The following is a 25994-nucleotide window of genomic DNA, read 5'->3' as shown; positions in this document are numbered from 1 at the left end:
TTCTAGTTCATGTTTTGTCAAGTTAGGTTTTTGGATCTGGTTATGCTTTATTTTCATGTTTTTCTAGTTATGTTTCTATTAGTTTGTATCCTTGAATTTCTGTTTTGCTCCAGTCACGTTGTGTTCTGTTTGTCAAATAACTTTATTCGGTTCGCCTGCACTAAGCAAATCAGTTTCCTCGTTTCACCTTGTACTTGCTCCATATATACACCTCTGTTCTGTTCATTCCTCACAGAAAGATTTCAGATCATGTCACTCTGTGTTCAGCTAGTTCATGTCGTTCATGCCAAGCCTTTCCATCCCTGTATTTGCCACCACCTTCCTGAGTAAGTTTCATTTTATTAAATCAGTTTATTCACTTACCATCATGCTGCCTGCTTGTCACATTCAAGGGTCCTCCGTTGCGCCGCACCTGACACTTCATTTCACCTACAGGTGTGAAAGAGGGGGTTGAAGATGTAATTTTAACACTTCTTAATTTAATTTTAAAACACCGATGGTCTTGGTTCTCATGTGCATTTGTTGTTTTCAGATTTTTCTTCTGCTTTAAATACCATCCAGCCACGCGTTTTAGTTAGGAAATTATTGACTAATTTTACACTGAGCTCATGTGTGGTTGGATGGGTTTTAGATTACCTTGTTAACAGATCCTAGTGTGTCCAAGTAAATGACTCAATGTCAGATGTGGCAAACGAAAGATCTGTGTATAGATTTTAGGATAAAGTCCAGTGTACCACCTTTAGTTCTTATTAAAGGAGAACCAGTGGGGAATGTTCAGTGTTACAAGTACCTGGGTGTTGTCATTGACAATAAGCTGACATTCAGTGAAAACTCTGACAAGGTCACCAAAAAAGCACATTAAAGACTGCAGTTCCTTTGCAAATTAAATCAATTTGATGTGTCTCAAAAGCTGATTACTATCTTGTATAGCTCTATCGTAGAAGCAGCATGAAGCAAGTTGTAAAAGTGGCCTGTAAAATTATTGACACTAAATTGCCTGATCTTACAGATTTTTAGACAATAGGTAAAAGCTATTCTTCACTCTCCTCATCACACACTTTATTGTGAATTTGAGCTCCTAACATCTAGAAAGAGATTCAGGAAGCCTAAATCTAGGACCAACAGATGAAACCCACATTTTTTGCGGTTTTTGCCAATAGTGCACTGTAGCGCCAACCTATAGGTAAAGGTCTAAACAAATTTTCAGGATGTGTGGGATCTGCAGAGATGTTAGCTGCCCTTTTCCTGAACCTTGACCTGTACAAGTCAGCCCTGATGATCCTGTCTGCAGACCTAATTCTTCGATACAGTTTGGACCTGTCCTGTTTTGTGGATGAGCCAAAACATACAGTGATTAATGTACACAGAACAGACTGAATAATTGCAGTGTAGAAGATGACCAGGATCTGCTGGGCCTTTTTCAGAACAGTGTCTGTGTGAGGACCAGCTCCAGTCCTGAGAAAGGGTAGTTCCTAGGAATCGGAAGTGTTAAACAGTAGACACAGTGTTGTTGAGGACGGTGAGGGGAGGGAGTGTGGGGGTTGTTTTCAGAAAGTCCACCTTCATGAGTGAGTTAAGCTCCAGGAAGTTCTGATCATACCCGTGTATCAGCTGATCCTGTCTATGTGCAGGCCCGTCATTGTCCTGGATCAGACCAATTACAGTGGTGTCATCTGCGAACTTCAGCAATTTCACAGACGGGTCTGCTGAAGTGCAGTCATTTATGTACAGAAAGAAGAGGAGTGGGGAGAGAACACATCCCTGGGGGGTGCCGGAAGAAGAGACTCCCCAGCCTGTCAGTCAAGAAACTTGTAACCCACTGACAGGTGGAGACTGGGGCTGTGACCTGGATATGCTTCAGGTGGAGGATGTCTGGCCTGATGGTGTTGAAGACCAAGCTGAAGTCCACAAACAGGATTCTGGTGTACGTCTCTGGCTGGTTAAGGTGGTGCAGGAAGAAGTGTAATCCCACATTAACTGTAACATCTGCTGATCTTTTTGTCCAGTAAGTAAATTGCGGGTAAACAGGTCTGTAGTCATTTAATCCTCTCATGGCGCATTTCTTGGGAACCAGGATGATGGGAAATGGTAAAAGGCCTGGACTTGTATAACGCTTTGTCAAGTCTCCAGAGACCCCAAAGCGCTTTACACTACAATCAGTCATCCACCCATTTACACACTGACAGTGGTGAGCTACATTGTGGGCAGAGGCTGCCATATATCGGCACCACTGAGCCCTGTGACTGCCATCAGCAAACAAGGCGGGTGTGCCGAAGGACGCAATGACAGACAGACAGAGCAAGGTTCGAATCAGCAACCCACCGGTTACAGGACAAATCATTTGGGGACTTGGGGCGCTACCATCGCCCCAAGTCCCCAAGCAGAAGAGAACCTTACACACAGTAACTGGTCATTGTACCTCTCATGCCTCTTAACCTGGAATTAAAATGAATTGTTTCGGAGTTTTTACCTTTTTATTTACAGAACATGCCAACAACTTTGAAGATGTATGTTTTTTGTTTTTTATTATGAAGCAAGCAACAAATAGCACAAACTAACAAAAATATTCTGCATAACTGTTCACACTGTAAGGTCATTACTTTGTAGAGCCATCTTTTGCTGCAATAACAGCTGCAAGTGGCTTTGGATAAGTTTCTAGGAGTCTCCATATCTTTCCACTAGAATGGCTTTTGCTTGTGAACAGCAATGTTCAAGTGTAACCACAATTTTTTAAGTTGATTGAGGTCTGGACTTTGACTGGGCCATTCAAACATATTTAAATGTCTCCCCTTTAACAACTCTAGTGTTGCTATAGCAGTATGCTTCAGGTCATTGTCCTGCTGAAAGGTGAACCTCCGTTCTAGTCAGATTTGCTCAAAAATATCCCTTTAGCACCATTCATCTTTCCATCAACTCAGACCAGTTTTCCAGTCCTTGCAGCTGAAAAATATTCCCACTGCACAATGTTACCACCACCATGTTTTACTGTGGGGATGGTGTTCTTGATGTGATGGGATGTGTTGGATTTGCGCCGGACATATCGTTTTTCTCAGTGGCTAAACAGATAGGTTTTTTCTCATCTGACCAGAGAACAGGATTTTTACATTCTGCATCCAGAAGTGTTCAACCTCTGTGCCACTCATTACAGTTACTTCTCTACATAAAATCACTGTTGGTCAGAAACTTCATATCTCCATTTTCTGTCATTTTAGTTTTCTTATAAAAATCTACTTTATTGATCACCCTTTACATTTGACTGGGGTTTCATTGATACATTTACAGTGCCGAGTTTTAAAAAGAGCGTTTTTAACTTTCACCAAACAGAAATAATTTTAATTTAGTGGCAATATGGTTTTTTATGTTTTCTGAAAAGTTGCATTTTTGGACATACAAGGTTTCTGTCAAACAGCGCTGAGTGTTTATCATAACCAATCACCGCCCAGGGCAGTAGAGTAAAAATAGAAAAACCTTCTGGATTAAAGGGATGTTGGCATAGCAACACTGACATGTTTTTAAACGTTGGGCCGGTGTAACAATAATCATCTGTTAAGTTTACTCCGAAAAGCAGTGTTCAGTTTACTTCTAATCCTGTTATTTAGTGCTGTTTTATCACATTAACCACTCACAGAAGGTTATGATGATACCTTCGGTTTACTTCGCTTGCTCACTGTCACCGGCATACTGCATGAGGGAAAAGGGCTGCTCTGTAGTTCTCAGATCATGTTGCACTGCATTCACTTGCAAATGGACAGTGCAATGAAATGAATAAATTTTTTAACATGTTCATTTTTTATTCAAAATGAATGTGTCAAAGAATCCATCCAACCATTTATCATTATATACAGGTATATACACACACACACACACATATATATAGATATATATATATCTATATATATATATATAGATATATATATACAGCCCTGTGCAAAAGTTTTAGGCAAGTGTGCAAAAATGCTGTAAACAAAGAATGCTTTCACAAATGGAAGAGTTAATCATTTATTTCCATCAATCAACAAAATACAGTGAATGAACAAAAGAGAAATTGAAATAACATCAATATTTGGTGTGCCCACCCTTTGAAAGTATTAAGTACTCTTTCTCAATACTGTATATATGTTGTGGGAAAGATGCTGCCATGAAACCTTACATCACATATAGGTAGCACCATGTAATAATTTACCATTTAAACAAAATTACATTGATTTGAACAGAAAAATAAAAAAAGAGGATAAGAGAGAGGGGAGAGAAGACTGTGCTACACTGACTGCCCTTCTTTGACTCATAAATGGAGGCACTGTTGGAAAACAAAAACAAAGAAATGGACAAAATAACATGAGTGCTGCCTTGGTTAGGGAGCTTTTCAAGGCTAAAATAACACAGTCCACTCTCCCACCTATGCGTACTATATAAATCCCTCCAGGACATGAGTACATTTTATACCTTCTATTAAGATGTTGTTTAGAACCAGTGACTGAAAAAATAGATAAAAACCCATAGGAAGACTGTTTCAGCTGCTGTTGACAGAACATGGAGCAAGTAAGACCTTTACACTGTTTTTTTACATGTATGGTCTCATTAGGATTTTAACCAGGATTTTAACACTTAAATAAAATCTACTTGTGTTTTATTTATGTTTTGTACATTGCTTTAGGTAATTGCTTACACAAGGGTAGGTGGAAGGCATAACATAAAGTTATGTCCAGATACATATTTCTTTCAGAGGCGTACAAATCCAGAAGAGAACTAAACAATAAGTCAGTAGCAATAAATTCTAAAGTAACAAAAGGATAAAATAATTTTTTTAAAGAAACAAGCAGATGTGAGTAAGACTAACATCTTGTTTAAATGTAGCTGAAGTTTTGTCCATACATACAACTACTGTGTCTTTTGTGTTGCTTCTAACTGTTTCAAATTCCTTTCATTTCAAATCTTTGATTTTCTGAAAAACCGTTTGAATTGTGTGTTTTTCAAGGTAATACATCACTTGTTTATATAATCAAAATGGTATTTGGATGTTTCTAACAATGTCTAACAAATAGAAATGTTCTGTTGGCAAACAGAAGATTGGCAAATGATCAAACTTAAAGCACTTAAACACCTCAACACGTTAACTTGTATTTTTTAAAGGCATTTATTTTACAACAATGACAACTAAACCAATTTACACACATAAAAAGTCCTGCACTTATATATTATTTGTAAATGTGTTGTGCTGTAGCTCGTCTATCCTTTAATAGGTTGTGTAAGCACCGTAGACTTTGGTGAACGTATTGTTGCACAGAGGGAGGCTGTGGACTCCTCTCCACTGGTTTATCTTGTAACTGTCTTTTATAAATGATGATAAAATGTCAATAGGGTACAGGCCAAGCCTGACGTATCAGTCAAGGAGGAGGAGGACAAGCTATACAGCATGAGCCACAGCCTGTCAGCCTGTGATTAGATAGCTGTTAGATCTTTACAACATTATGACTGAATTTCCAGAAGAAGTAAAGTAATGAGGTAGAATAAATGCATACATGGTAATAAGGTAGGAGGAAGATAGTGCTGATAAGATGACAGAATGTTGGCATACTGGTGAAATGGATGGGCAGAAAGTAATGATGGGGAAAGGAAAAAAATATTTTCCTCAGTAACCTTATGGCTGTTAGAGTTGTTGATTAGACTTCTTGCCTTCATTGTATAGCAAGGACACATGCTGAAAGCTGCCACAAGAAAGTAGACACTTTGATGGTTGTTACAGTGCATAACAACAATCTAACAACTGTGCTAAGATATGACTAAGCTCTGTTGGCGAGGGAACTTCGGGTTTGAATGTGATTTATCAGGCTCACATTGCGCTGCTTTTGTCGTTACTTGTTAACACTTTTAGTGTCTTCTATAAGTCTCCCAACGGGGTGTGCTGCAATGGCACCCTGGTGTTGAGAGGTCTTGTGTGAACAGCTATTATGCTATTTTGTCATCATGTAAATTCAAATTCAAATATTCAAATTATTTCAAAGGGAAATTAAATGTTGTTGCTCATTATGAGGGTTTCTTCAAAGAGCCGTTGTAGATGCTGATGGCTGTGGGCAGGAAGGATCTCCTGTAGCGCTCCGTCTTACAGCAGATCTGAAGAAGCCTCTGACTGAAGACACTCTGTTGTTGTAGGACAGTCTCATGAAGAGGATGCGCAGGGTTCTCCATAATGTTCTTCATTTTATGAAGAATCCTTCTTTCCACAATGATCTCCAGAAGTTCCAGAGGAGTCCCTAGAACAGAGCCAGCTTTCTTTATCAGCTTGTTGAGCTTTTTTAAGTCCCTGGCTCTGATGCTGCTTCCCCAGCAGATGATGGCAGAAGAGATCACACTTTCCACAACAGACTTATAGAAGATATGCAGCATCTTGCTGCAAAAACTGAAGGACCTTAGCTTCCTCAAGAAGTACAGTCTGCTCTGTCCCTTCTTGTAGACGGCTTCACAGTTTCATGTCCACTCTTGTCTGTTGTCCAGGTGAACACCGAGGTATTTATACTCCTCCACCACCTCCACTTCTTCTCCCATGATGGAAATAGTTTTTGACCTATTCCTGTTTCTCTTAGAATCTACAATCATCTCCTTTGTTTTATTCATGTTCAAGATGAGATGATTGTTTCCACACCATGCCACAAAGTGGTCCATCAGCTCCTTGTACTCAGCTTCTTGTCCATCTCTGATCCACCCCACAACTGCAGAATCAGGAGTCTGTCTTGTACTGGAAGTCTGAGGTGTACAGAGTAAAGAGGAATGGTGAGAGTACAGTCCCCTGAGGTGCTCCAGATCACTACTTGTGGGCCTCTTTGCAGTTGTTGTCTTTGCTCCTAAATATTGTTACCTGTGGATTGTCTCACCCCCACCTCCTGTAATACAAGAAACCTTGTTATTCTGGTTCGGCCTTCTTCAAGTGTCTCTGCGACCTCTCCCTCTTCAACAGCACCTCAGAATGTGGAATCCTTCCTCCTCTCCAAACTGCAACACCGCTTGATTATGGTAAGATAAATTATCATTCTCCAAAACAATTTCATAATTCACTACTTATTAGTTCTATTTTACCACAGTTTCCCCAGTTTCACTCCTCGGACCAACCAATGAAGTTACTTACCCCATTGACATTGTGTGTCCTTGTGGATATACCTGACCTCTGTTCTACAAACTCTGGTTTTATTGTTTAAGATTATGACACTTACAGGCTGAGGTAAGGTTCAAGGTGTTGGAGGTGGGTGACTGCAGGCAATTTTCTGGAAAAGCTGCACCTTAAACCCGTAGGGACAGGACTGTTACACAAGATACGGAAGAGTATTTGGGCCATTAAAAAAAATATTTGAATTCCGACTTTTATCTCAGAATTATGACTTTCATACAGATAGGCACCTGGAAGTAACTGGGAGCAACCAGCTTCAATGACAGATATATTTTTCCACATATATATATGTGTGTGTGTGTGTGTGTGTGTGTGTATAACCCTTCATGAGGACCACTACAACAAGGCGGCTGACGGGTAGCATGAGGATGGTTTGCAGCCGAGTGTGATGCGGCTGGGATGAAGATCAGGTCCTCCAAGTCCGAGGCCATGGTCCTCCACTGGAACAGGGTGGCTTGCCCTCCGTAGGTTGGATGGGAGTTCTTCCCTCAAGTGAAGGAGTTCAAGTATCTTGGGGTCTTGTTCATGAGTGAGGGGAGAATGGAGCGGGAGATCAACAGACGAATTGGTGCGGCTGCCGCTGTATTGAGGACGCTGTGCCGGTCCATTGTGGTGAAGAGAGAGCTGAGCCGAAAAGCGAAGCTCTCGATTTAACGGTCGGTCTATGTTCCTACCCTCACCTATGGGCATGAACTTTGGGTCATGACTCAAGGAAAGAGATCCTGGATAAAAGTGACTGAAAATAGCTTCCTCCACAGGGTGCCCAGGCACTCCCTTAGAGATAGGGTAAGGAGCTCGAAGTAGAGCTGCTGCTCATCCACATCAAGAAGAGTCAGTTGAGATGGCTCAGGCATCTGTATCCGATGCCTCCTAGATTCCTCCCTCGGAAGGTTTTCCTATATACATATATATATTTATGTTTATATATATATATATATATATATATATATATATATATATATATATATATACTGACTGACTGACTGACTGACTGACTGACTATATATATATATATATACATGTAATATACTGTTTGTGTTTAGACTAAGGTTCTTGTATGTATGTGTCTGTTCAAATTGTTAATTCATTTATCTCTGGGGACCATGTAAAAAGTCACTTAAATCCAGGGGTGAAAGTGAGCTGGTACGGTCCGGTACTGCGTACCACTAAAAGATTCTGCTCCGCTACACAGTACCAGGAAGACGGAAGAACGGCTGTCTGCAATGAAGCCGTCATCCAGAACCAGTTACGGCTGTAAAAATTCACGAGCAAACAAAGATCAGATCCGCTACCAATAGGCAGTCTACAACATGACTTAATCTGTGGAATGAGCTTTTTTCCCCTCATTCCAAATTGTTTCTGAACTGTTCTGCTATGATGGAGCCTCAATGCTCTTGCTTTGCTTCTCTCTCCTCGGAGCTCGAGGCTTTTGTGAATGGCCAGCGTTAAAACGAGCACCGCTACATTCAATGTCTGTCTGCTCGCTGCTAAATACCCCAGTTAAAAGCAAAAGGAGAGAAACTAGTTGTGTTTCATGTTATTTTGCTGAATTACAACAACACAGTACAGCTCGAAAACATCGCTTATGACCAGAGATTTCATATACACTACACAAGAGCGCATACGCGCTTACCTCCAACACAGAGCAGTTACCAAGGAGATCGGTGCGTTCGATTTAATGGACTGGGAGATTTTACACAGGTGGTGCACAGACATAAAAAACCTCCGCTTGCATTAGGACAGGATGAACATTAAAAAATATTGATACACTTTGATTAGTTTGAGTTTGGACTTTGCTGAGAGAGAGAGAAATCACAAGGGGGCCACATGTGAGAGTAACAATTAACACACACACATTATAAAAATATATATATTCTACATTGTCTACATTTTTATTTTTATTTTTTTCGTTGTCCGATGAGCTAACCCCTCCCTCTTACTTCCCTATTTCTAAGGGGATTGCTCAGTCCAGCTCTCCATCCAACGGGTCCGGACTTCCCTACACCTGTAAGGTCTTACTAAGCAGGTTTACTGGAAAACCTCTGACAGCCTGCATCCAAAAGTCTCGCCCTTCTTCAACTGGTGGTCTGGACGACCGAGTAGCCCACAGCAGTCATCCACTCCTCGATAGTCACTTCTGTTATCGGCTGCTCATTCCCTATTTTACAACTTGCAATTGGTGTATGGGTTAGGTTGATTTTATTGCCTCGGCCTGAGCCCCAAGGCCGCTGTTTTAACAAGTTTGGCTTAAGGCAACCTATAAAAACTTCCTAAAATCATTTGGAACCAGGGAACAAAACTTTTTACCACCAACAAAAAAAACCAAAATAAAGTGACTCAAATAATTGACTGTCCACAATAAATCTAATGCTTTTGCAGGGGTTAGTAACAGCTTAAAAATCAGCAAAACTTAATCATTTGAATAATATAAATAAATCAATCAACTTAACCTATCTTTCCCTAATGCTGAAAGTGTTAAGGCTGTTCTGAAACTGTTCACTGGTCTTCTGCAAGGAAACAATCCAATTTCTGTCCTTGGCACAGTTTTTATATTGCAGATAGCCTCACTGCTCATCCCCTGTTGCCGGGCAAGCTTTACCATCATTGAGTTACGCGTCACCATGACTTTCCGGTGCTGTTTCCCGGCCTCCATAGACAGAGTCGTAAACAGCCCACAGCTGGCTCCCTGTGTATTGACTTTTGCCTGTTTTTCAACCTTCACAACTCCTGCTCCCATCCTAGTGCCACGACTTTTGCCTGTTTTTCGAACTTCAGACTGACGAAAAAAAGCGTGCACCTGGCTTCTCGTTTCTCGCTTCCATGCTTGTTATGACTTGAGCTTGCTCGTTGACGTTCTCTGCTCCTCCTGTCCTAATGTTATGACTCTGCCTCTTGCTCTCACACCAGTTACAGCTAAAAAAAGCATCACTTCATTTTTATTCATACATCACAATTGATTGATTACCCCTCTTCATTATGTTTAATAATTGTAGAAAAATAGAAAATCATCATATATTTTTCTTTGATTATACTTCTGAAAAAGATAAGGCAGTCACAGTTAATGTGTGACTCCGTACAGGTCTCTTCAGTCCTCAGTTCCAAAGTGCGAATATATACTCATTTTACTGTTTAATGACATCTTATCCATGTAATATGATTATTATTTATTTGATACTCTAAAGATTAGGCTCTTATCTCATCATATGTTATTGTTGTTAAACTCAATCATAGTGATACACTTCTGCAAAAGAAAGAAGAATTAAAACATACACCAATGGGCCCCCCAGACTTCATAGCTTTAAAATGTGAACATTTACTGCTGTATATTTCATTGATCTAATTATGAGGGTTTAATTAATTTCTGCATGGATACATGGAAGGATCTCACCTCATTTAGACAATATGCATGCATATATGCCCCCAGTGCCTCCCCAGCCCCCCCTCTAGCTCCGCCCCTAAGCACCAGCAAGAATTTAAAACTACTTTCACCCCAGCTTAAATCTAACATGTTCCTGCAGAAGGTTAGTTGTCCTCCTGCACAACTCACATGTCTATCATTGAAGCTAGTTGCTACCAGTTACTTCCAGGTGCCTATCTGCATGAAAGTCAGAATTCTGAAAAAAATGACAGTATTCTGATTCTTTTTTCAGTGGCCCTAATACTCTTCCATAGATTTCCAGAGTTCATCATAAGCTGCTACAGTTTTTTATGCCAGTCAAACTTGGCCGTACGTCTCATAAAGGTCTAAAGCAATTTCATGAAGAGGATGCTCAGGGTTGCCTATAATGTTGTTAATTTAATAAAGAATCATTTTTTGCACCATCATCATTCTTTTCAGCTTGTTGAGTTCTTTTAAGTCTTAGAGGATATACAGCATATTGCTGCAAACAACTGCAGTATTTCTACATATTAATGGACAGTGTTTCAACTAGAAGTCTGAAGTGTACAGAATGAAAAGGAATGTTGAGAACACGGTCCCCTGTGGTGCTCCTGTGCTGCTGACTACCTGATTAGACACATGACCCTTCAGTCTCATGAACTGTTCTCTGTTTCTCAGGTAGTCTTTGATCCAGGAGATTGTTGAGGCCTCCACCTGAGTCTTTTGGAGAACATGACAAAGCAAATCAGGCTGAACTGTGTTAAATGCACTGGAGAATTCAAAAAACATGATCCTAACAGTGGTGTCAGCTTTGTCCAGATGACAGTGAGTTTGTTGAAGCAGGTGTATGATGGCATCTTCAACTCCAACTCCAAAGGGGTAGGCTAAATGCAGAGGGTCCTGATATGTGCTTGTTTGTTTACTCAGATGGGCCAACATGAGTCCCAGGATGAGTCTCCCCATCTAACAAAGACAAACCATCTGGCACACACCAAAGCACTGCGTTCTTTATATAGTCGGTCACACACTCTGTCACACATTCAGTCATGGCATAGTGCATTCCAGTCTCTAGCCTTTAAAACAACCCAGCATATCTTTATAGACTTCCTATGACCATCATCTCACAGTTCATTTTATCACAGGTTGCCCCTGAACCAGAGGTATATATTCAGAGCAGAGAAAAACAAGATTACTATGTGATTTGCCAAGAGGAGCTCTTACTTTTGAGATATATGCACCCCAGACATTTGTTTGGACAGTAATGCTCTAAATTTTTCATTTATATTTAAGAGCACTACCTCATGTGTAGTTAATACAAGTTTGTATTGTTTCACGGGTATTGTTTAATATTTTTCAATAAAATAAGATTGGAATATTGAAGGTGTATTGTAACCATATATCACTTGACAGTGTCAGTTATAAAGAAATCTGTATTGGGCTAAATGGGAGCCGACAAGGTCATGCTTTTTAAAGATTTCTGATTGGCCAGAAAACGGTACTCGGTGCACCCCTACCTTTGATGTTAGCCGCTCTCGGTTGTAAAAAATCCCTCTTTTGCAATGGTTACACATCATAACAACTATCCAAATGAAATCAGTATCAGCAACTATCCTGCCAGATGTACAGCATTCAAAACCAGAGGAATACTCATCCAAGCAATGTTTCAACCAGAAAAAGGAGAAATAAAAGTTTTTATAAAGAATAAATTAGAATGAATGAAACAGAGCAAGTCCAACATGCTGCCACCTTATGCGTCGCAATTCTGGAATTGTTTTAACCTAACCTTTCTTTAACTAAGGTGGTCATGAATGGTCATCAAGTTAAAAACTCACATAAAATGACAAGTTTGTTTTATGACCCTCTTTAGTAGTACGAGCAACAGTGAAAGCGAAGGATTTAGATGAGCCCTTATGCAAATTGTGGCTACTAGTGGTGGCTAAGCTGATTAGCTCTACAAGCTTGGCAAAGTGACTAAGACTCTGATGTTTATGTCAATTTAAAAAAATGTTAGTTAAGCTACTTAATCTACAACAAAGTATTAAACTAACATCTATTTAAATATCAGCAACTTGCTACAAACCCTATTGGCATATTTCATAAAATGCCAACAACCACCAGATGTATCGAAAATGACTTCTGGTTCTTGCTCCTCTTTGGAGGAAGTGTCGCAAAGTCAGTCTGTGGCATGCATTTTTGAAATTACTGTGTATTCATGAGAACATTTTTTTTTGTTGCTTTTAACAGTTTTCCAGCTTGTAAAAACCTGAATAGAGATGTAATTTCCCCTAATGGACAGATGAGGAGCATATTTTTATGGTACAGAAAGGCCACAGCTGTGCGACACAGATAAACAGGACAGAGTGTGTGCCTATCCAGACTGTGATTCAGAGCCAAATTGAGCTCAATTGACTGGTTGAAACCCAACCCTTTCCTTCCAGATTATATCATAGCTGGGGAGAACCAAGTAAAGTTCACCAATTACAAAAAGCTAAAACATTTTTTGCTAGAAGGTACTTTGTTTGTCTTGACGACAGCTGATGGTAATTTACTGGAGCTTGAGTGTGGCAGCTGTCCTTCAGTAAATAGAATAGAATAGAATAGAATAGAATAGAATAGAATAGAAATATCCTTTACAGTCCCACAATTGGGAAATTCTGCAGCAAAGTGAAAGGCAAATGGAAGCATGCAGATATATACAAAGGTAAAAAAAAGAATTTGATACTGTACAATAAGGTAAAAATTTACAGCATAAAACAGCTGGGATGTAAACACCTATTGAGTTTGTTGGGGGCAGTGATGGTTATAAACTCTAACAGCTGCTGGGAGGAAGGATCTGGGGTAAAAACATGTTTTCCAATTCCTTTTTTAAATGAGCTGTAGTACATATTTCCATCATGGATATTAACACTTCTACCAAGTGTTATCTTGTGTACTGTTTTGCTATGAAGGAAAGTGAAATGTCTGTTTTTTTCCTGTATGGCTGCTGAAATGACTACTTATTAATTTTGCACAGGAGGTTACACATGGATAATGAGATCAGAGCATTGTAGATAAAGTGTAGTGAATATAATGCTCTTCCTTTAGAAGGCTTTGAAAAATTGACTCATACATTGAGTTCACAGTGCATCCTCCATTTTCCAAGTGGGCGATATATGTTTAAAAGGCATATGCAACATCAAATAATGGTACAAGTTACACTGAAATAATTTTGTATAAACAATCTTTGCTTTACACGTTTAACAGAAACAATGTGTTGGAATTTAGACGCTTTTCTTTCCTGTGTCTCCACAGGTGATGTAACAAGCAGAGATTTGGACATAGATGTTGGAGAAAAGCACAACGGATTAGATGAACGTCGCATTCAGGGACATTCTAATATCTTGTAAGCACTTTAGCATCACAGACTTACAGTAAACACTAACAACAAAACACTGAGAAAAAACACCTGCAGAACAAAGTTGATTTCAACACTCGTATGTAGAGAGTAAAGCAAAGGCAGATGTAGCCACATAGCTGGAGATAAATCTGAGCAGTGCCAAAACCATGCTCCTCTGCATGAAAACGAGATAAACATGTAAGAGAACGTTTGTAACAGAGCAGCTGGGGAGACCTGCTCATTGCTGATTATTCCTCAGTTGTTCTGAAAGACATTTACTAAAAATAATCATACTTACTAAGACAAAAAAATACCAGCCATCTGGGCATTGATTCAGCCTTCCTGAGCAATCTGGTTTTAAATGCCTCTTTTTCTAATTGTCTTTGTCTCTTTATCAGGATATTCTGGAAATATTTTCATTTTATGTGATTAGGTTTTATTCTAAGTCACCAAAGGTATTTGCATGGATTTCAGCTTTAACTTTGTGTTGTGAGCAGTTCCAGTGTTTAGCTTTAGGAACTTCATACACACCAAAGTTTGGCTCAACAATGCTAATTGTTCTCTCAACTGTAAAACAAACACACAATCAAAAAACTGTAAGTCACTATTTATATTGAGGCAGCCTGTTAGAATAGACTGAACTTCATGACACTTCATATGTTTGTACACTCTTTGGTCCTACAAGCCCAAGATAGCAAAGCTTTGGTACCCCTGGACACACACACACACATGGATTCACCTTGTGTCCTGATATGAATAGTACAGTTTATTTGTATTTTAGCTTGAGAAGAGGGCTAAAACATTGGCTGATGTATTGCAATTTCTTTGCCTGGTCAGCTAATTTATTTCTAACTTATTTCCTTAGACAGAAAACATTATAACCAATGTTTTTTTGTCTAAGGAAACCCAGCAGATTGTAAAGATTTGCTAACCTGCAGCAATCAATCCTCCTGGATGAGCATGTAGCGACAGTAGACAGTCCCTTGCATTGTGTTGTTGACTTTGCAGCAATCCCTCATAATGAGCATGCATGTAGTGACAGTGGAAAGGAAAACTCCCCTTTAAGATGAATCCTCCATCAGAACCAGGCTAAGTGTGAGCGGCCATCTGCCACAACCCACCGGGGGTTTGTGAAAACAGAGAATACACACACAAAAAATAAACAGAAGCACTGGTCCAGGAGTACTTTCTTTGTTGAAAAAGTGGTAATAACAGTAGTAGCTCCTGTACTGGCTTCATCTAGGAGAGAGACACAATTAAACCATAATGTTTTTAGGAAGTGTTCAAGTTTAGAGTATAAGAGAGAGCACATACCATTGGTCACAGTAAAAGCTTAGTCAGTAACTATGTCTAGGAGAAAAATAGGGTTAAACACTGAATGACAGGGCCAAATGTATCATCTGTAGAAGGAGACTATAAAGTTATTGGCAGCAGCCGCACAGCCGATGCCCCCCTCCAGCAAGGTGTCACAGCTAAACACAGATCCAGGCTAGGTGTAGCGGTCTCTGAAGAGCAAAAACAGAGAGAACATGAAATAAAAGCTGAAATAACAGCAAAATTAAAACAAAACTGTAAAAAGCAAAAGTGTAGGGAAATTGGATAATGTAGCATAATGAAGTGAGGTGGTCTGTCTATAGCCTACAACAGCATAACTACAGATAACTGAAATAGGTCAGGATAACCTAAGCCACTCTAACTATAAGCTTTATCAAAAAGGAAAGTTTTAAGCCTAACCTTAAAAGTAGACAGGGTGTCTGCCTCACGGACTGAAACTGGGAGCTGGTTCCACAAGAGAGGAGCCTGATAACTAAAGGATTTGCCTCCCATTCTACTTCTAGAGTCTCTAGGAACCACCAGTAAACCTGCAGTTTGAGAGCGGGGTGCTCTTTTGGGAACATAAGGAATAGTCAGATCTCTATGACAGAGCTTGATTATTAAGGGCTTTATATGTGAGAAGGAGAGTTTCAAATTCTATTATGATTTAACAGGGAGCCAATGAAGAGAAGCTAAAATAGAAACATGATCTCTCTTTTTCCATCAGAACTCTTGCTTCAGCATTTCTGATAAGCTGAATGCTTCTGGTTGTATTTATTTTACGGATTTTTTTTTCAGAAGGTAAAAATCTGCCTGACTTTTTTTGTAGCATTTCATATTTAAGTGATTTTTTTATGGACCAGCAATTCAAAGTGAGTTTTTAAATTTGAGCCAAGAACATGCTTGAGCTCATTATATTGTAAAATATGGTCTTACTCTGAATGCAAAGTTTAAACTTCTGGGAGAACTTTCCATCCAGTAATCCCAGTAATTCTGATAATATTGAAAGTTCAATAATACTGGCTCATCATTATTTTTTTGTGCAAGTATTTCAACATGTTCTATTTATATTTGCCTTTATTTGTTTTAGGCACTTGCTTACAAGTTATTCAACATTAAAATCACAGAGGACAATAAACACTACTGCAATGAACCAAACAGACTGTCCTGAGGTGAAGGTCCCATTTCTCGTCTTCTTCACTGTCGGAATCATCAGCCTGGCTGAGAACCTCCTGGTTGTGGTGGCTGTCATACGCAGCAGAAACCTTCACTCGCCCATGTACTGCTTCATGTGCAGCTTGGCTGCCTTCAACACCATTGCCAGTGTGACAAAAACATGGGAAAACTTGATGATAGTCCTTGCTGATGCAGGACACCTGGAGAAGAGGGGTCCTTCTGAGACTGACCTAGATGATGTGATGGACTCCCTGCTTTGCATGTCGTTCGTGGGCTCTAAATCCAGTTTCCTGGCCATCGCTGTTGACCGGTGTGTAAGCAGTACTCAGGTCTACTTATAGAAAAGTATATATTAAATTAAAGTATTGGTGATGCTTTTTATTATATGATAATGATCATAATATAAACAGACCCACAAAAAAAAGTTAACCATTCGAAATCAATGGACAAATTCTAAACGTCTTTCACCCATTGGTTCCAACATCATGCCTTTGTGTGAACTGTATGTCCCACACACTGGGCAATGGTGCAATGAACCAACTTTGCTTTATTAAATCCCACAGTGCAACTTCTCCATCAAGCAGGAGTAATGTCTTGTCACTGTCACCATGGATACCCTATGCTGCGTGTTATAGAAATAAAGGCTTCTTATATAAACAAATAAATTACTAGTTATGCAGGTTTGCATAAGTACAAGATCATGTCCAAATGCACCTTTCCTTCTAGGTGCTTAGCATTTTTGTCACTAAATAAATTTTATTCAGCGTTTGTGGCAAAGACAATACCATTTTAAAAGGCATAATATTACTTATTTCTTAGTGCAGAGTTGGTACAGAGGCCTATAGTGCTCTTGGTCTGACAACTGGTATAGCCACTGGCTCTCATATCTAGGCACTATGATGGAATTTGCTTCCATCTATGTTACCCTCTATGTTAGCATATGACACTCAGGTGACAAACCCATTTTGGCTTCACACATCTCAACAAGGCATTTGTTTGAATTATATACCATTTTATAAAAGAGGGAAGACAGCCCCTTTCTATTTTTTGACATGACATTTAAGAAACCATTTTTAAAACCTTTTTTGTACTGCACTGAGCATTAAGGGATAACAACCTTTAGGCACCTCACGATTCAATTTGAAATGTGATTTAGACGGCTACAATTTGATTATAAATCAGTTACTGACGTGACATGATTCACCCCCCCCCACCCAAAACACACACATACTACCCACCACCACATTCACTTGCACCCCTACATTAATAAAAAAAAAATAAAACAAGAAATACCAAAAACTAAAAAAGAACAATTTAAAAATGTTCTCTACCACTAGCTCCAATAACAATATAAAATAAACAGAATTTCAACTTTACCTTCAAACTAAATCAATTGTTTAACAGCTCATTCATATTTGCACTTGTGTAACTCTTATTCACTAACCTGGAAGCTGCCATGCTTCAGGAACTGCATAGTTAGGGTCACATAAGATTCTGAGCCACTAAATTCAGTTTATAATTGGACATTTGACCTTTGCAAGTATACTGCTTTTCGCCCAATGACCGCTGGAGGAATGTTCTGGCCTGCCGCAACCCTGCACGGATAAGCGTGTATAGACAATGGATGGATGGCTGATTTTGATCTTTGCAGATTCTAGGCATTAATACAAAACACAGTGACTTGTCAAATTAAAATGGTAATGATGTTCCCTTTTATGCTTATTTTGGTTTAAACTGAAACAACATAAGACCCATGCTGGCCAGTGAGAGCCAATTCATAAACACTTTGAGGGTTCTCAACATTTTCCAATTACTCAGCTTTTAATTCAGTTGAAAGTTTAACTAACCACCAAGCGTTCCTCTGTAAGCCTTATCAACCAACTAGGGGCAGCTGCAAAACTGAAAATATTTGCATATGTTCACTTGGTAAATAATTCTAGTTTTAATATTTGCACTTGTATCTTCCTAACCATATGCTCTTGTTGTAAACTGTTTGAAAATATGTATCCTAATGGATTGTTTGATTAGGACTCAGATGGTTTTTTTGTTTTTCCAACCTACAGTTACATCACCATCTTCCATGCACTGCGATACCACAACATCATGACAATGAAGCGAACTGGAGTTATCTTGGGGCTCATCTGGACATTATGTGCAGTCCTGGCTGTGCTAATGGTGAAATTCTTCGACTTCAAGTTCATTGTGATCTGCTTCACTGTATTCTTCATCATCTCCCTGGCAACTATCTGCTTCCTCTATATTTACATGTTTATGATGGCCCGCATTCATGCCAGGAACATTGCAGCGCTACTTGGTGGTGGCAGGGACAGGTCTCAGCATCAGAGGAGGTGGGGCAGCAACATGAGAGGGGCTCTTACTCTTACCATTCTGTTTGGGGCATTTGTAGTGTGTTGGGCGCCGTTTTTTGTCCACTTGATCATCATCGTGGTTTGTCCTATGAATCCATACTGTGAATGCTACAGATCCTTGTTCGAACTGCATGTGGTGCTGATGATGAGCCATGCCCTCATAGACCCAGCAATCTATGCCTTCCGCATGGCTGAACTCAGGCACACTTTCAGAAAGATGTTGTTTTTTTCAGGCTGGAAGTTGTGCTTGTAAAGAAAATCTATTCAGACCTTTTGCTTTTAAATGTTTTTATCCGTAGAACAAAAAGTAATTGCCCTGCATCCTGATGAATGCATAACATTAAACATGCTCTCCCAAAAGTGTGCAAGTCCCCCTTGTGCTAATTATTATTTTTGTCTTTGAACCATGAAGTCTCATCTGTTACTTTATTAATGTGTGATTCCTTTGTTATGTCACCAAGAGCTGAAGTTAATAGAGGGTATGAACCTACATCACTCTTCTTTGCATTTCTAGACTGTGTTCAAACTATTCATTCGTTTTTTAATTGGTCTCAACATGGATCCTTATGACCTGAAAAAGAAACAATGTGTAGTGTAGTGTAGCTTGTGCGGAAACATGTATGAGATGGGCTGGTGGTTTGTTTAATTTTCAGCAGGGATGTTTAGTGTCTGCTTGCAGGAGGATAATTTTCTTTGAGAAATAAACTGTTTCTGAGTCTATTTGTTTTGATGCAATGTTCCTGAATCGTTTTCCTGATGGAACTTGGACAAACAATGCATTGCTCGGGCGGGTGTGGTCTTTAACAATGTTTCTGGCCCTTTTCTGGACTCGTGCAGCATAAACCGGTAGATGACATCCCACAATCCCCGGTACTGTCCTCACCACCCGTTCTAGGTCCTTTCTCTCCTGTGCTGTGCAGCTCCTGTACCACACTGTCACACTGAGGCACAGGATGCTTTCAATTGTGGCCCTGTAAAAGTTTGTGAGCAGCTATGTAGAGAGTCCAGTCTATTTTATCTTTCTGAAAAAGAAGAGCCATTGTTGTGCCTTCTTTACCTGGCTGGAGGTGTTCTAATTATTATAATCAAAAATTATGATCAAAAATGTGTTTAGACTGTGAATACAAGTTAAAATTTGATTTAGAGAATTGTCTTATTTTTTGTCATCTTGTTTTTAGTTTTAAGCCTAAGTTTAAAATTTCAGAAAGATTTTATGTTATGAGCTCATTAGTTGTCATAACTTTAAATAAGAGGGTTTACATTCTAAACTTGTGAGCCTGCCTTTTTATTTCTTAAAAGATCACATGTTGCTAAATTTAATTGGTAAACAGGTCCCATCAACAACAGATCAGTTTATCCACAATGATTGTTTTGCATTCCTTGCTCTCTGCAGAGTAAAAGAAGTGGATTTCATTTCTGAAATGAAATTCTCATGTCCAAGTGGCTTATCAGACCTTGTTTTCTTGGAAGCCATGCTTCAGTGTTATCACTTCCCTTTAATGGTGTTTTTTTTTTCTTTGTACTTAGTTTCTTTGCGGAGTTTTTCGAGGTGAAAAACCATTCAGGAATCATACAACAGGGACCATATGAACTAGTTTCTGTCTGTTGTCTACAGAACAGCCTTAAAGCTGGTTTTGAACAACTGTTCTGTCAGCTCAACAGAGAAATGGCATGGTGACCACTTCAGGTCAAAAGACCAACTATGGCTTAATGTGTTACATACAAGATCTGAACTAAAGTATGGGGTTTTGATTTTGCTGATAATTTGGTGTTCTGGGCCCTCATGTGTAAAAGAGTGCTCAGCTTTTATACTAAAAGTCTGAGGTAATGAGAAATTCTGAAACTTGCGGTGCACAACAAAATTCAGTTGTACCAAACCGTGGGTAGCAATGTCACTGCACACGTAGCCTTCATACATCCAACTTGTAGTGGATTTGGCGTAGCTGCACGTGGTGCTCAGACCGCCCTTCCCCCGCCCCTAAATACATATGCCAAGTAGTATGTGTCCAAGTAACCACGGCAACGGTGGTGTGACAGTCAAAGAACCGAAACCGGTTCCTTTCGATGGAAAAACACTAAGAGAGACTGTGTCTACACACCATTAGGGAAGTTTGTAGTGAATTACAACAAACCAACTGCTACTTGAATGACATCAGCAATTCAAACCTGACTTGAAATAAAAAGGTCGTCTCGAACCTGTTTAAGTTCTACAATGTCTGCATTAAATCCAAATGGCACTGTCTAGCTGCTCCACTGAGCTCAATTATTGCTCAATGCTGATCATCATAACGACGTGAGTATGTCTCCTATATTTCTATTAGGAAAACTGTCACCACACACACTGTGTGAAGTACTTTAAATATTTACAACCATTCAGGACGTCATATAAAAAAATTGAAAATTATCTAGTAGCCAGCCATCTCGCATGGAGGTTTGTTCCCAACACAACTATTATTATTATTAGATTAACTATAATTATTTTGATGGTATAAAGGAATCACTGCCACTGCTTTTGTGCATCACAAATAGGTTGAACATATATTGAATTAAATTCATAAAAGCATTTTCATTTACTAAATGTGATTCAGTTTTATCGCTCTGGTTTAAACCATTAAAGCTTAAACTCATGAAAAAACATCAGGTTTGATGCTTCATGAATTAAATAAAGCTGAATGGAGTCATATTTTAGTGTATTTAGGTGAGTTTTAGTTCTCTGTAGTTAATTATTGTCAATTAAAAACGTTTGCATGGCCTTCGCACATTTTCACGGCAGGTCAAAAGTTTACGTGGATTTACGCACCCTTTTATGCAACGTTCATTTTTGTATATGCCAAGTTGTGTGTAAAACATTGCGCCGCAAGATTTCTGTGCGTAAGTACATGAGGCCCCAGGTCAGATAAACTGACAGATCAATGGAAGCCCTCTTTATATTCTAACAGTCTAACATTTCAACCCCCAAAAATGTTATGCTAAAAATAAGCAAGTGAGGCCTTTCTTTAAACTTTATGGGGAGAGACCATAGTGAAATAGTCTTTTTACCGTTTATTCAGTCATAGACATTTCTCCTTAAGCAGTGTGAAATAAAATTTTTGTTAGTTTAATGTTTGTTTTTCTTTTTTTACTTAATTAATTATGTGGAGAAGATCTTATCTGAGCTAATTTGATTGTAAGTAAAATCTTCTTTTTGATAATTATACTTACTTTATTTTGTTTTAAATAGTACAATAAGATTGTTCCCTAATTAGGTGAGTTCATTCATCAGAATGATTTTTCAGCAGATACTGACTGATTAAAGGGATTATAGCATATATTTTGCCATTGCCCAGATCTGCGGACATGAACAGTGGCATTTCTAGGTCTGCCTGATGTTGTAACCAGCATTACATGAGGGCACTCAGACGTTGTTTCACTACACACTGCATTGTAAAAAGTACATATTTTACGCTCTGGTTTGACTGACTGCAGGATGCCTGATGTTCCCAACTTACACGAGTTTCAATGATGATGCCATCTCTTATGCTTTCTCATGTTCCAGTTATCCAAACTCCTTGCAAATTAACTACGACTGGACTGCACACATGTCAAATCAGATCTTTCCTTCTGGGTGTCAGAGAGTGTAGACATATGCACAGCAAAGTCTGAAGGCATCTGAAGGTCTGGGTGACTGCTTGGTGTGCCAATGAATGTAACAGAAAAGAAAATCACAACATTCTGGCTTTAAACGAAAAAGTTTGTATAAATAGTTGGAAGTTTTCCATGTAACACTGCAGTTAGATGGCCTATAAACAGAAGCTGCTTATATAGACTAACTTTATAGTTTAACAACCTTGTCACATGTTTGTCAGGAGGACTAGCGGTCTTGGAGGTGGGACCCAAGAACGGTTGAAAAAAAAAGAGCAGGCTCCGAACAAATTCAGTTGAAACTGCTTTAGTCTTTTTGATGCAGCAAAGTAACCAGGTCACACCACCAACAACAACCCGGACAGTGACAGACATACTACTTAAATAGAGGTGAAACTAAATTGGGAGAAACCATTTCAAGGGACACACAACTGCAAAAAGGATAAAAAAACTAAAATATTTACATTAAATGAACAGCTAATAAAATAAATTACAGATCAAGACAAAACAGAAAATATTTTAATTTAAACCCAATAAGTACTCCAAACTTGACATAGAAAACATATGTGAAACCAAACTCCCTTCCCATTCCCTGATGGTCTTTCCCAGAACCAATAAATGTGCTCAAGCCCCCAGGGAATGTTTTGCCTGTGCACACCTGCTGGGAAAGGGAAATGGCAGGGGTAAGTACTCAAATTGAACTTTCATATGTTTTCCTTTAATGCAATTAAAATTTAACAATCATTTATTATCTTGAAAAGATCATTTAATTTACCTTTACAGAAAAACCAAGATGAGGCCTGCTAAAGAAGCCACACCCCAAACAAATCGTTTGCACCCAAAATAACCAAAATAAACTGAATTGCCAAACAAGATATTGTTTAACTGTGTTGTCTTTCACCAACAAATATAAATATACATGTAACAATGGCTCATTGTTACATCTCCTCCCCGCTTCACCCAAGAGTACAGTACCTCAATTTTCATGTGCCCAGTAAAGACAGTCCGCCACCAGGTTTGCCTGTCTCGAACAATAGTAAATCGTGAAGTCATATGGCTGGAGTGACAGCCTGAAAGACGAGTGTTTGAGTCTTTCATCCTTTTGAGCCATTGCAGAGCCCGATGGTCAGTTTCCAAGTGGAAGTGACGTCCTAACAGGTAGTACTTCAGGGAGCCAATTGCCCACTTTATGGCTAAGCACTCTTTTTCCTCAGTTGAGTACAGAGTCTCCCGATCCAGAAGTTTCCAGCTCAGGAACAATACTGGTTTTCTTTGTCCATTCACATCCTGCAACAGCACAGCTCCCAGGCCAACTGCTGAAGCATCAGTTTGAAGAATGAAGGAATGATTGATATCAGGGGTGTGAAGAACAGACTTGCATGTTATGGACATCTTCAGGTCTGTAAAGGCTCTGTCACAATCAGCTGTCCATTTCACCTTTATTGGTGCTGAAGCCTTTGTGAGATTAGTTAGCACTGCTGCTCTATCAGCAAAATGTGGAATAAATTTACTGTACCAACCTACCAATCCTAGGAAAGCTCGAACCCTCTTTTTGGTTGTTGGAACAGGATAGGAGTGTCACCCTCCACCTCTGAAACTTTATCAAACCAAAATTTTAGCTTTGGATCAGCATTTTGAAGTGTAGCCATGTCGGAGGGGATATTAAAATCTGTGGGCTGGCACGGTTCTGTAATAAATTCACACTGCTTCTTTGACGAAGCTAAAACTTTGTCCCTCCTCTTTTGTGCTCTGGTCTTACGCAGCCTTACAGGACCCACTTCTATCTCAGCATGGTAAAAAGGCAACTCTTCAAGAATATCCTTAGCTTTCTGAGCTCTGGTGATAGCCACATTACAGGAAGGATAAGATTTTTCCATTAACTGCCTCTCCACCCCTTGAACCGGTGATCTAAAACTGCTCTGCCCATCCAATCGTGACTCAGCTTGTGCTTGTTGGATGAGATCAAAAAGAATTGGAATGTCACTGCCCAAAATAACAGCATAAGGGAGCTTAGCCACCAAAGCTACCGACATGAGATAAGTTTGACACATCAACTGTTAAACCTCAGCTGTGGGGTATGCCTTCTCATCACCATGAACACAGCAAATGTTAGCTGAAGCTTCAGTCCAAAGGTCTCTTGGCACAATACTGGAACGAACCACAGACTTCAAACAACCCGAATCTAACAGGGCCTCCTCACGCTGACCATTGATTAAGACAGGGACTGTTAAAACCTCTTTTTGATGTGCAAGAAGGTGAGAGGATCTAGGAACTGTACACAGGAGAGAGGGTGTAGTCTGTCTAGTTAAAGGACATGTATACTGGGTGTGACCTAGTCCATTACAGAGATAACAGCACATGTCTGGTCTGGATTTGGAAAAGGATTGCCTATTGTTATGTGATTTTGAAGTACTAGGCTTAGGAAAAGGTTGTCTGAAAAAGCCATGGGACCTACTTTGAATTTGTCCACCCCCATCACCCCCATAGGACTTACGGTGGCCAGTGAAGCCGCTGTCACGGTAGAAGGCAGATGTCCGGCTTCCACTCCTGGCTGACAGGAACACCTCCGCATGATGAGCAGCATCCTCGGCAGACTTGGGGTCTCTTTCACGGATCCAAACCTCCATCTCTGGGTTCATCATTCTCAGGAACAGTTCCAGAACCAGAAGTTCTGAGATGTCCTTCACCGTCGAAGTGTCAGGTTTCACCCATTTGTTGAAGAGGTCTTTTAGTCTCACATACAGTTCACGTGGGGTTTCCCCAGGATTAATATCCAATGCACGAAACCGTTTCCTGTATGTATCACTTGTGATTTCATACTTAGCAAGAATCACCTCTTTGACCTTCTCATAACTGGCTGAATCATCAAAGTCCATGAGAACATACGCACTTCTTGCTTTGTCGGTGAGCAGGGGAACCAGCTGAATTGCCCACTCATCTTTTGGCCAACCACAAACTGTGGCTATTCTTTCAAAAGTCATTAAATAATGTTCAATGTCATCATCTAGTGAGAGTGGCAGGATCTTTGGCTGTTTGGGTAGCTTTAGCGCCCTTGGTGTGGGTGGCTCCGCTGGTTGGTCATGTGCAACTACTTGATGATCACAGTTATCAGGACTGTCCTCTTCATCATCATCATTGTCATCATCAACTTGTGGCCCAGTTCGTCTTTCAAAGTCATCTTTCAGTTCTCTCATCTGAGCTTGAATCTGCTGAAATTGATGCTTCATATTCTTCAACATTTGTTCTAGGCGTGTCGACTCCTTTTCCACCTGCTGATCTCTGGAAGCTTGGGAGTGGATAAGAGCCCTCACCAGACTTGTTAATTTCTGCAGTTTATCAGGATTGCCGGCTTCTGCTGCTGCTCCCTGCTGGTCATCTGAAGGAACTGGCTCACCACCATATGGTTCCACTTGGTGCTCCACCTGTTTGCTACCCCGTGTCATCATTTTCCATGGAATTTCAACCCGTAACTCCTGACACCACTTGTCACATGTTTGTCAGGAGGACTAGCGGTCTTGGAGGTGGGACCCAAGAACGGTTGAAAAAAAAAAAGTGCAGGCTCCGAAAAAATTCAGTTGAAACTGCTTTAGTCTTTTTGAT

At 39.7% G+C, this 25994-nt stretch overlaps 1 protein-coding gene across 1 annotated transcript; it reads left to right on the top strand.

The window, feature by feature from the left end:
• The first annotated feature begins 4452 nt into the window (after positions 1–4452).
• mc2r (melanocortin 2 receptor) lies at positions 4453–19136 on the top strand. The gene is made up of 4 exons (XM_047361896.1): positions 4453–4539; positions 13830–13920; positions 16319–16714; positions 18468–19136. The coding sequence occupies exons 3-4, from the start codon at positions 16377–16379 to the stop codon at positions 19024–19026; spliced, it is 897 nt and encodes a 298-aa protein (XP_047217852.1). The 5' UTR covers positions 4453–4539; positions 13830–13920; positions 16319–16376; the 3' UTR covers positions 19027–19136.
• The last annotated feature ends 6858 nt before the right edge of the window (positions 19137–25994 follow it).

This window comes from Girardinichthys multiradiatus, chromosome 3, assembly GCF_021462225.1.
Source record: "Girardinichthys multiradiatus isolate DD_20200921_A chromosome 3, DD_fGirMul_XY1, whole genome shotgun sequence".
In the NCBI taxonomy this organism is placed as follows: domain Eukaryota; kingdom Metazoa; phylum Chordata; class Actinopteri; order Cyprinodontiformes; family Goodeidae; genus Girardinichthys; species Girardinichthys multiradiatus.
This window is presented reverse-complemented; position numbering and strand designations above follow the sequence as displayed.